General features: G+C 35.3%; 1 protein-coding gene across 1 annotated transcript; it reads left to right on the forward strand.

Annotated features, from left to right (window-relative positions):
- The first annotated feature begins 705 nt into the window (after positions 1 to 705).
- Positions 706 to 1,415, forward strand: LOC122060030 (histone H3.2). Its single transcript, XM_042623164.1, has one exon. The coding sequence runs from the start codon at positions 821 to 823 to the stop codon at positions 1,229 to 1,231; it is 411 nt and encodes a 136-aa protein (XP_042479098.1). The 5' UTR covers positions 706 to 820; the 3' UTR covers positions 1,232 to 1,415.
- Positions 1,416 to 12,873: the final 11,458 nt, after the last annotated feature.

Here is a 12,873-nt window from a genome sequence, read left to right on the forward strand (position 1 = left end):
CAACTTCATACCATCCTTGTAATGATGAACTTCTATGTTTTATTGTTTAGATGAGGCTATTCCACTTGAATACAATCTTGCTGGCCTAAATGCAATCAGCTTCAACAAAAGGGTGATACAATATGGGCCAAGAACTCACTGTTTCGACTGAGGAAATGTTGCAACACATTCTAACCTAGCGTAGTGGCTGAAGGGGTGGGAAGAGGGTGGAAGGATTTGAGAGCTATGAGTAAGGGGATTGAAAGAATTGAAACCAAACAACGAGGGCTGGAGAGAGATCCAAGGGAGGGTGGAGGGTAGAGAGAGAGAGAGAGAGAGAGAGAGAGAGGGAGGGGGCAAGGAGGAGATTGGGCAGTTTGCAAGCAATAAAATGCATCATAAATCAATTGCAGAGGGAAGCAAGAAACATAAATGGTGTAGCAACAGTGGATTAAAGGTTTGGATCTCTTATTTCATTCCAACAATTCCATTTAGGATGATCAAATATTAGGATTGTATTCCCCATATAAAACTCCAAAGTAACCCCATATTTTATTATCATTATTATTATTTTTTTGCGTAGAACCCAACGTAAATCGAAACTCACAGCTGGCGATCCGTGTTAAGCCTTTTAAATCATTTACATCCGTATATAACATGTAAGGAAACAACGGCCAAGATTCCTCCTTACATCCCGCCACAATGTTGAATTTCTCTTATAAAACTCGACCGAAGTCATTTGCTGCTCACATCGATCCAAGTTTTGCTACATTTCCCTCCACTTTTCATATTCAGCTATTTTGGTTTCCCAACTCTCATCTGAATTTCTCCATTCTCTATAATGGCTCGTACGAAGCAGACTGCAAGGAAATCAACTGGTGGAAAGGCTCCGAGGAAGCAATTGGCTACGAAGGCTGCCCGGAAATCTGCTCCGGCAACTGGAGGCGTGAAGAAACCTCACCGATTCAGGCCAGGAACGGTGGCTCTGAGGGAGATTAGGAAGTATCAGAAGAGTACTGAACTTCTCATCCGTAAGCTTCCATTCCAGCGTTTGGTTCGTGAGATCGCCCAGGATTTCAAGACCGACCTACGTTTCCAGAGCTCCGCTGTTTCAGCACTTCAGGAAGCGGCAGAGGCTTATCTGGTTGGACTCTTTGAAGATACTAACCTCTGTGCAATTCATGCGAAGAGGGTTACAATTATGCCCAAAGATATCCAGCTTGCTCGTCGGATTAGGGGTGAGCGTGCTTAAATGTGTCTCTGAATGTTGTTTTGTGGGTGGAACTATGATTTGCAGGTGTTGTATAGTGAAGTGTTTGGGATTAGGGTTTTATTCTGTAGGTCTTTCCCTTTCTATTAGCCATTTTAGGATAGATTGAGATATGTAATCTGGCTGTTTTCAAGTGCTGAATGAAAATCTTACATTTTTGAGTTAATTGCTTTTTTCCGTTGCAAAGGAACTACCAATCATAACTTAAGAAGCTCTTCTTATATGTGGAGTAACTGATTAGAGGAACAATGTGGGTGCATAAGTCTGCATTGGCTGGAAAGTACATGAGCTTTTCTTTGTTCGGTATGATCTTGAAATTTTTTAAGTAGTCTCATGGATGCAGAGGCCGGAGGTCCTCCTAAGAATGGTGAATTAGATATCTGATCTAACTGATCTTTCATTTTCGTTAAGCTTGATCAATGAGCAGTCTTCTGAGTTTGTGAGTTCATATCCTTGATATCTTTGTATCTTGTTTAACTGTATGGATCTTTTTCTTAGTATCTCTATTGATTTACAAGGATCTTGGTATGATGGGATTTGGAGGACACCCCCAAACAGAGATGATTTCAAGTGTTGTATGGTTGTTACTTGAGGCTAAGATATATATGCTCATTGTTGTGTCCCATATAAGGCTTACATGACTGTTTTTGGTCATCTCTGGTGTATCTTCCCTTTCTTTGCTAGAAAACCTTTGCATGAAAGTTAATACAAGCCTTTTGTTGTATACTTTTGTTCAACTGGGGATGGCAGTATAACACCTGGGAAGTAGGGACAACCGATCTTGCACTTGAAGGTACTCAAATCACCAGCTAGTTAATATTATTATACTTCTATTTACTAGGTCAATTCTATGCCATACATTGTTGAATTTTGCATATGCCTTGGTAACTATTTAGATTAATTTGTATCATTTTAAGTACCTGCAAAGCTTCTGACAGCTCTTCCATTTTGTAATTTTCTTCTGGTTAGCATGCCATGTTTCAGGATACTCTCCAAAAAATTGTCTTCTTTTCTTGAGATTCATAAATTTATGCATGGTAATTAAAATGATGCTTGATGAAATGTTATGTTAAATATCATAGGAAAAATAGGCTTGCTGTAAATCCTTGCACTCACTTCCATCCTTCACTTCTCTGCCTTATTTGTGGAGCAAGCCTTCCTGCCTGTGTAACACATGCAACTGTTGCCTTCTCTGGTTTGCTTATACTGAATGTCTCATTTAATATAATTTGGCACTTTTCTTTACGCCCTTTATCTTTGTTGCAATGTTTTTTTTTTGGGATCAAAACATGGAAGAGCTTTATGACATTTCCCTTTTGCTTCATGCCGTTAACAAATCATTTTCCTCTTAGTCTATATTCCTGAAGTGGTTCATCCATTCATTCACTGGTTTTTTTATTTATTTTTTATGTTTTTTAGTCATTGATAGGATCCCTGAGTACAGATTGCATTGATCTTTAGCCCTAGAAGCATCTTTGCTTAATTTGTTAGATGCCAGCTCAGGTTATCTAAATGGAAATTGACAACAGTTTTCTTCTCTGTGCTGCTACTGTCTTTGTTGGGAAACCAACTCTGGGGTAAGTTTTTCTATTGCACCTAACCTTAATTTTGATTACTGTACTTGGGTAGGTATTTGCCCTATTGTCTTATTGGATGTACTCTCTGTGCCAATTTCAAACTAACTGATCTACTATGCTCACAGTTGCTCTTATTTATGGGCAAGGAACCTCAGAAAATACAAGGAAAGAACAGGGAAACAAGGGAACCTGTAATACTGCTACACGGTGCCTAATATGGCTGAGTAACAAAGGTAAGCAAATCACTGTTGTGTTGAACTGATCAAGGTGGGTTTGGTTGCAATCTTGCTTGATCCTCTGGCTGCTATGGATGAAAGATCAAGATCTCTAGTGAGGCAAACCTGAGAGCTACTGTAGGCCCCAAAATCCAAGAAGTATTTTATGGGGATTACCAACCATTGATCATTTTAGATTCTCTTTATACAAGAAACAAAATTTTGCAAGAGCCTCAGAGAATCAGCTGCATTAAAGTTGAACCTTTGGCATTTGTTTCTAAGAAATAAAAACCATTTATATTAGAAAACGAAGACTCTACAAGGGAAATTTCTGATGAAACCTTCCTGATATTGGCTAAATTTTTTTGCCAGGAAACGAACGCATTTTTTTTGTGGAGTTCTTCTACCTCCTTAACTCACAGAGGAATTCCTATGCTGGAAAATTGAACACTTCTATCTTCCACATTGGCAGCTCAATTGGTTGGCAACATTGTCCTCTACTCACATTCGTAGATTTAGAACAAATGCACAACCTAATGGTCATTCAGTCAAGTATGGAAAGCTGAAATAGGAGGAGAAAAGTTTTAATATATGTTGGCCGCATGATTTAATTTCACAATGAGTTTTGATGGTCAATCCGCAAAGTTGCAAACCAATGGTTGGAATATATTACTGAGTCTTTCCGAGTTTAAAGGCTGAAAATGCAAAGTGGAATAGTTTAACACATGAACTTCACGGATGATATCAGCAACATAATTCCAAGTGATTAAGGGTAAACAACATGACTGAACAACAATTTTGAACATTGATCTTTTCTAACATTTAAATTTGGATAAATTATCCTGGTGTTCCATTTTTTAATGGTGAATAATAATCCTTTAATTTGCTTATATCTCTTTTTGATGTTATGAATTAAAGGGGAGGCATCCTCTACCCCTACTCTCTCTCTCTCTCAATGGTAAGATTTATGTTAGTTAAATATAATGCATTTAGGTCTTCTTATTTTTGGTAGTTTAGGCATGGTTTTGATATATGTTCTTATGATATTTTCAATCTGATTGGTGCTGCGTTGAATGTGTTCTTTTAGCTTGAATCATTCACTGTTCTGGTTCTATCAAAAGTCCTCTCTTACCGGATTGGAGATTTTACTTGATTGGAATTCATAGGTTCTGAATATGTAAAACAGAGAAACATCATTTAGTTTCTTAGAGAGAAAATAACCATGGATGATAGCTTTATTGATTGACCAGAAGTTGCCGTGGTCATGATAGTTTGCTTAAATGGCATGATGATACATGATTGAGAAGAATCCTATTCATATGAACTCATTTTCTTTACTGTTCTATAGGTTTCTCCACGGTTGTTGGTCTTCTCCGTTTTCATGGCTATTGCTTGAATCAAATTATCAATTCTCCAAATTTCTCTGTTGCTTGTTGCTCATGTCTTGCATCAGTACAGTGTTAAAGATTTACTGCTAATAAGTTTGCCATAATTTTAATTTGATCTGCAATTTTTCTTCAAATAATGTGTACCATTGTATGTCTCTTCGTGGCCAACTGTCTCTTTCAAGCAAATGCTGCAAAGAGAGTGAAGTTGTTGTTGCTTCCTAAATATGTTTCTTGCTTGATACTTGTACCTGCATTTTTCTTCAAAATTGACAGAAAGCTTTTGAGTGTTCTAGCCTTTAGACTGTTGACATCATGGATTTAGGGGACAGTATACTGATCTGGATCTGGATCGGATCGGATTGGATCGATGGGTATCTGTCAATTTTGTCCCTGCTTTTTTCAAAATGTACTGATTTTTTTATTATTTTACCCTTGAAACGATACGAATAATCAATCCAGATCGATCAAGGATTGGGGATCGATATCGGTTGAGCCTATACAAGACCGATACTTGAAACCATGGTTGATATATGCCATGAGTAACTCTCTCTCTCTCTCTCTCTCTCTATTTGTTTGTTTGGGATTTGATATATTTTCTCATTATGAAGAGGGCATTTTCGTTGAAACACTTGTTCAATATTTGGGATGAATTTGTTGGTTTGGACTTACTTTTGCCTCTAGATAGACCATTGATTCTCTTTACTTCTGGGCTACCTATTTAGTTGGCACTATATGGGACACATTCTCTTTACTTTGATTTGACCAATCTATATGGTACGTAGGTAGACAGTCGGTACCTTATTATAGTCTGTCGTTATAAGTCTGGTTGATTTGTAATGGTGTGTCAGGTTGACACTTAGCACTTATTATAATTAGTTATAACCTATCAATCTTTTTGCATGAATCCTTGTGTTCATCCTTGCTTGGAATCTCCATGTAGCCGATCCCATTAAGTTGGGATAAGATTTTGAATAATGTTGTTATTGTATATGGGCCCCATTTGTTTCATGGTTATTGTGCTTGGCCGTAGATTATTGGCCTTATTGTAAGTTTGGGATCTGTCTTTGGGTTTATGCTTATTTACTAATTCAATGATTCAAAAGTACCAATTTTGGATAGCTAATGATTTATTTTGATTCAATTTCATTTTCGACGAAGTAATAGGATAGACCTTGGGAACAATAAGATGGAATTGTTCTCTCATAAAGCGTAAAAGGGAATTGTTTTGTGGTCCGTGATTTTGCAAATGTCTGCTAACATATGTACTAATGGAGTAACGACAAGGCAATTCAGGTTCAGATAAATCTCAAACTCTTATGGTGTCTAACTCAATGTCATTATCTAATCCAACTTTGGGAACATGTATGCCATGATAAGAAGGGAAATGCATGAGATAGTTTTGCTCTCCAAAACGAGATAGGGAGCAGATTCTTCCATGGTTCAAAGGTCTCACCGTATTTTGACTCTCTCAATCAGTCTTTGTCCGAAGACCGGTGATTCACAAAGAAACTTTTCATTCATTCAAATTGTTTTGGACCTTGAAAGGTCTTGTACAATATATAGGTATGAGTTATGTAACACCTTGGTTCAATTAATTTTGCATAATATTGTCCTCTTTGACCCATGTGCTTCAAGGTTTTAAAACATGTTGTGCCATGTTAAAGAGGCTAGAGGTTATTAACTAGCCTAGTAATCTCTCCTTAGGCGATGTGAGGCTAAAGTTTATACACCCTTACCGATCTTTTAAATTTCCTAATACTTATCGTATTTTTGGCGGGGACACCTCACCGATGTCTTAGGCGGGTTTGATACTTATCGTATTCTTAAGTCGTCATAAGTTACTTGTCTTTCAAAAAATTAGAAAAATAGAAATCAAATTGAGAAGGAAACTATTTTTTGCTCGTGATCATATTATAATTAAAAGAAAACTAATAATAAAAGAAAATTTCTAGAAGATCTTTGTACACGAGGTATCAAACTCAAAAGGAAAGAAATTGAAAAAAGGGAAATTAAGAAGATGAAACGAAATGCATCAAAGTCTTCACTTTTCTAGAACTTGGCAAACCGATTCCTCTTGATGTCTTGCCGTCCAAGAGTTGACCAGAATAAAAATTAGAAAGAGTGATATTCTTCTTCCAGGCAATCCGCTCTTGGGACCCACTAAATCTTCTAGAAGTAATCTCATATGGGACACGTTTTGGCATTATTTTCTTGATGCTTTGATCTACATCAAGATCCTTCTAGAAGTTGATTTCAGACTGTGGTATCTTAATTTATCGAAACACATAACATTTGATTCATATGCCATATGATTCTTAAGCAGCCAAGTGCCCATCCTTCTCTTTCATGATATATTGAATCATGTCGTGTGTCGACAGGATTGTTTTCTTTTTTGTCCATCTTCAATGTTTTAGAGGCTGTCATGTTCACCAAATCAGACACCATTTTTAGGAATGACTCAATTCACGGATTAATAAATGACTTATATTGTGAAAGTACTAAGCATTGAGCATACAAACCCGATGCAAAAATAGGGAGTGTTGCAATGTTGTTGCTCGTCTTGGGCAGTGTGTGCAAGTATTCGTGCTTTGTGGCTAATTTTTTCTTTGATTCTTTTATCATTCATTTTTACTTAAATTCTCTATCTCTTTTCTTATCTTTTTTTTCATTTTTTTTTTATTTCTCAAATTATTGGTACCCTTTCTACTTTTTATCTAGATTTTTCTAACTTTTATTATTTATCTTCAATTTTAATTTAATTGATAAAATCTCTTCTTTCCTTAACTCTCCCCTTTCCCACGATATGATGTTTTCTGGTAAATAACCTTTTTTTTTTTTTTTTTTGTTAGATTTGGTAAATAATCCATAGTAGAGAATAAGGGGAAGTGATAATTTTTCTTTATTTGGTAAACTCATATTGTTCTACTAAAATAGTTGAGAAAATATTCTCTTTAATTTTCTTTCCTTAACTCTCCCCTTGCCCACGGTCTGAATTTTTTTGATAAAAAATCTTTTTTCTTTGTTCATTTTGATAAACAATCCATGGTAGAGAATAAAGGCATGTGATAGTTTTTCTTTATTTGGTAAATTCATATTGTTCTATGTCATTAAAAAAAAAAAAAAAACTCATATTCTACCAGAAAAGTACCATGTCTTCACATTCTCTTTTATTTTTAATATTAAATAATCTTAATATCTTGTAGCCTCCACCGAATATCCATGGTAATCTCTCTCTCTCTCTCTCTCTCTCTTCAAATGTCTTTGGATTGTCATTAATAATGGTTATTTTTATATAAGTTTTGTGCTCCTCTATCTATCCATCATCAAAGAATTCGTGGTCATCTTTCTAGCAAACAGCTTCAATTCACCATTAATGATCGTTGTCTTCTTTACAAGTATGGAGTTTTGCATTCCGCTAACTCATTCTCTTCTTCTATCATACTCTCTATTTTTCCTCCTTTTCCATAACGCTTTTCTCTCCCTTATTACTCTCATAGTTAAACACAATCCGCTGAGGAGGAGGTGGTTATTTTCTATTTTTTGTGTTTGATTTTCTTCTGTTGAAGATTATCTAATTTGAACCCACAGTCAAATAAATCAATTGGAGAAATTGTATTTGAGGTTGTAATTGAACTTTACAAATTTGTGTTCAAACTAGATCAGCCTTGCTTCGTAATCTACTTTTTTTTGGTTTTTTTGTTTTTTTTTTTTCTTCCTCTAATCCTTTGTATCTTAAGCCCTTGTTTAATTTATTTTTGTTTTCTTTCCAAATTAGATTGAAATTGATTGAGCCTTACAAAAATTTGGATCAGTAAATTTTATAAAGATAATTTTTAGAATGCATTTAGATTGTTGTAGACATTTAATTTCTCTGCTACCAGCTGACAAATGCTCACATGTGCATTTGTACGTGTCTATTTTTCTAGTATTATATAAGTGCATATACTCATGCTCTATTTTTCTAGTATTATATTAGTGCATATACTTATGCTTCGTGGTTAATCTTTTCATGAACTACTTTACCCTTATTGTTTATTTAAGTACCTCCTCTTTTCATTATCGTTTTTTCTTTATTTTTCTTGCCTGTTCTATTTTTGGGTACCCTTTATATTTTTGTATAGTTAAATATTAAAAAGTTAGCTTGCTTAATCGCTCCCTATTACAAAAAAATCTCTTATGCTACTCTCTCTCTCCCCCCCCCCCCCCCCCCCCATTCCATTTCCTCTTCACTCACGTTTCTATCACTCTCTCTCTCTCTCTTCCCCCTTTCTACCTAAAAGCACTCTACAAAATATTCTCTCACACTTCTCTCTCCCACTTTCTTTTTCCTCTTCTCTCCCGTTCCTCTCTATTTCTAAACTATAATTTATTATATATTATTCCTATTAATTATTATCTCACCTTCTATCATTTTTTGGTAGAATATCTCACCATCTATCTTGCTACAATATATATTTTTCTATATTTTCTATTAAAAAAACCTATATCTTTTTATATTCTCTACTCTAATTGTTTCCCTAATTTCCTTTACCAAAAAAAAAACTCATTTAATTTCCTTCTCATAATAACTCTCTAATTTTTGTTGTCAAACTTTTCATACGATATATCCTCTCTCTCTCTCTCTTACGTTCCATGTCTTTCTCATAGAAACCTCTTCTTTTCCCAATTTCTTGGATATATCTCTTTCCTCTCAAGTCTAAATCTAAACGAGAAAGAAATTTCTTTACAAAAAAAAAAAAAAAAAAAAGCTAGAAAGAAATCTCCCACGATAATACGATACGGTAAGGAGAAAAAACGAATCCCCCTCATTTTCCATTTTTATCTCCTACTGTGCCTCTCTTATTACTATTTTTCTCAGGAGTATTCTCAAACTAGACCTCTCTTTTTCCGGCCACCACTCAGGTGAGCTGCTACCTCTTCTATTCCTACAATCACCTCGTAAGTTCTCTCTCTCTCTCTCTCTCTCTCTCTCTCTCTCTCTCTCTCTCTCTCTCTTCTATATGTATCCTTTGTAAAAAAATGCAAGCCTTCATTCCTTGATATGTACATTCAGGTTTCCTTCCTCGGAGATGTAGCGACAATTGTATGGTTTTATAAATGTGGAGTGGGCTTTGGAAATGCAGTGCAGTTCATGCTGTGAGAAGGAAACTTTTGCAAGAAGCCCTTTGCAAGGATCTACCACCCGGCATCATTAGGTTATCTTCCACGCTTGTTTCTGTTGAGGAAGCAGGCAACTTAAGAGTGCTACATTTAGCTGATGGATCCGAACCCCTTCTCTTTACAAAGTATCTCAGTGCCAAAATCTCATTGGCATATAATCTACCAACATACCAAAATTGTTTCCCAATTTCAGTTTCTAATTAGGTGCAATGGATTGAATTCAATTGTTGCAAAATAGTTGGGTCTTGAAATGCTAGTCTGTTTTTGAGAGATGGCAATAGGGGTATTGCAGAATACTTGGTTGGCCATGGCCTTGAACACAATTTATATTCGTTCTTTGGAAATGGCTCTTGATGTGGTATGATTCCTTGTGATGAGAACATTGTATATTGGTTTTTCACATGTACTCCATCTTCCCAAGGTAATTATATATTTCACAAATTCAACTCATTCTTACAAATGTATATATAATTTTATTTGTTTATTTATTTTGGATATGATTTCTTCTTCATTTAGGCTCCAGAGATCTTGATCTTGGATGTAAATAGGTCATATCAGCCACTATCAGACTTAATTTAAAATATATCAATGGAGTAAATATATGTTGCTGATAAAAAATTACAAAACTTCTCAACTCAAATCGCTTTTTGGCTGTTGGTGAGGATCATCAGATAAAGTTTCGGGATGTGGATAATGTCAACATTCTCACAACCACAGATGTTGATGTTGGAGTCCTTGTATGTATGATTTTAGTTTTATTTTTTATCCGCTTGTGTAGGATCTCATTCAAATCAGATCCACACTCATTGTTTTGATTGCTTCAGAATCTATCTCAAGTAAGATTCATTGAGGAAGAAAAAATTCTTCTTGTTACCACAAAAGATAATGGATTGAGTCTATCTCATTTGAGATCCATTGAATTTTCTTTTATATGTTCATTAATTTGTCATTTGGATTGCACTATTTGATGTATTATCTTAACTTCTCATCCTAGGTACAGAGTTAAATCATCAACAAAATAGTTACCATTGACAAAATAAAAAGTGAGTATGCAATGTTAGATCTTTTTGAATGAGAGAATCACCAGTCTTCGGAGGCTTAATCCCACATCTTGACCTTCAACATTGGTTGTCTTGTTAACTTAGAAGTCGAGAAAATCACTTTCTTCCCCCTTGTTGATTTTTTCTTATGTATTTTTTAATGACTCGGTTATGTATCTAGGTCATCTTTGTTCGAAGGGTGAAGGAAGTTGAGTTGTTGGGGACTCGTAGCCCTGGTTTATTGGCTGCATGATTTGGTTTGGAGTGAGTGTTGTTCTGAATGTTCCACTATTTTAATGTTTATGAACATGATTGATCTCAATTGTAATTATGATGTCAATTAATTGTCTGCGTTAAAAAAATTATGTTTTCATTCATTAGAAGATGATTGTTTTGGTGTAATCTTGGTTTCCTTTTGTGATAATTCCTTTAGCTTTGGTAAATCTTGGTTTCTTCTTTATCTGTTCTACTTGAATATTTAAGTAAATTTTGGTCCATAACTCTTTCTTTGTCAAATTGAGTTCACCTTTCTCTGTTTTTCAATTATCTTTTTACTTATTAATTTCTCAAATTTATACATTATTAAGTTTCTGACCCCTATAGAGACACAAATATACTTATATGATGCACCAAGTTGGTTTTGATTGTTCCTATATATTTAAGTGCCTCGGATTCTCCCAAGGCTAATCATTGAAAATCAGTTTCAATATAGTTCTTCTCAATCAAATATTGTGGGAACAATCAAGCCAGAATGTACTTGAATGAAAGCACTCAAAATTTTGCATTTGCTATAGTAATGGTGTTTTGTTAAGGAATTTATTACTGCCACCATATGGGAATTAGCTTATGATCTGTTCTACCCAGATACGTTTGAGTTTTGACTTTTTGTCTCATTCTTACTCTTCCAATAGAATTTCGTTCATGTCACTGGGTAGGGTTAGTTTTTTGAAGATAAAATACAAATAGTATGAGCCTCTCTCTCTCTCTCTCTCTCTCTCTCTCTATATATATATATATATATATATATTAAAGAAAAAGGATAACAATAAAGCAAGAAAGAAGATGCATCATCCAAAACATCAGATTTAGTTTTAGTACTCCTGTCTATCACATCGATCCTATGAGGTGGATCAATATAAACTCTGTCCTTTTAACAACATTATGAAAAGACTTTGTAACTGATTTAATGTCTAGAAAAAATGGTAAAAACTTCCCATGGCCACTGATAAGAGCTTTGAGTTATCCAATTATGTAGCTCCTCACAATTAGTCCAAATGCCGATGCTGGTGATTCCTATTGCCCTTGCTTATTGCAATCCCATAAGCATTCCCCATGCCTCGACTTCCTGTGCATTCCCTGCATACCCGAAATCCATACAAGCAGCAATAATATTTTTATTGCAAAATATAACTGATGCTCAACTAGCCCTGTAAGTGTCCTTAATGAAACTACCATCACAAAGGAGTGTAATATGACCAGGATGTATTAGGCACTTTGGCACCTTTAATTTACACAGATTGATATCTTTGGATGGGGTTGTTCATGGCTTTGCAACTGAGGATCATAGGATGTGGGAATTCTATTGCAACCTTTATTATTGCTATGAGATATTTACATAGCCAGCTGTTGTCATAGCGCTGTGGGGTTTTTTCTTACACGTAGGTATCGGTCACCCTCTTCTCGTTCTTTGGCTCTTTGTCAGACCCATCCCTCACCTTTGACACAACCATATGGATTAGAATACTGATTTACATTACTATTGTAGTACTCAACCATTGAACATTGATGTTGTTGTTTTCTTGTTGTCCTTGTTGAAAACCTTAACCACATGGCGGTGATGACATGTTCAGTTAGGGCGAACTGATTGACAGTGGGTAATGTGGCATCATATGGTCTCTCTGATGAGATGCCAATGGTCTATGAAGTAGTTGAAGTGATCTTGGTCATCCATGATAAATTGTGCACAATTTTGGGTCAAAACTGGTAATTTTGACCTATTCATACTTAGGGATATTTTGATATTGAAAATGATTTTTTTGGAAGACATAACCTCCATGTAACAATGCGAGAGTAATTTATTCTTTCCAACACACCTGGTTTCATCCCGTTTCAATGTCAGATGAAGAAGTTAAGATGTCCACAATGTTCAGGGGTAATTTGGTCTTTTTTCATGGATGAGTCTGATGATCAGGTCTTCTGAAAAATTATAGAGCTTCAAGTCTTGGTCCATACCATTTTTTTTCA

Source organism: Macadamia integrifolia, chromosome 13, assembly GCF_013358625.1.
Source record: "Macadamia integrifolia cultivar HAES 741 chromosome 13, SCU_Mint_v3, whole genome shotgun sequence".
In the NCBI taxonomy this organism is placed as follows: domain Eukaryota; kingdom Viridiplantae; phylum Streptophyta; class Magnoliopsida; order Proteales; family Proteaceae; genus Macadamia; species Macadamia integrifolia.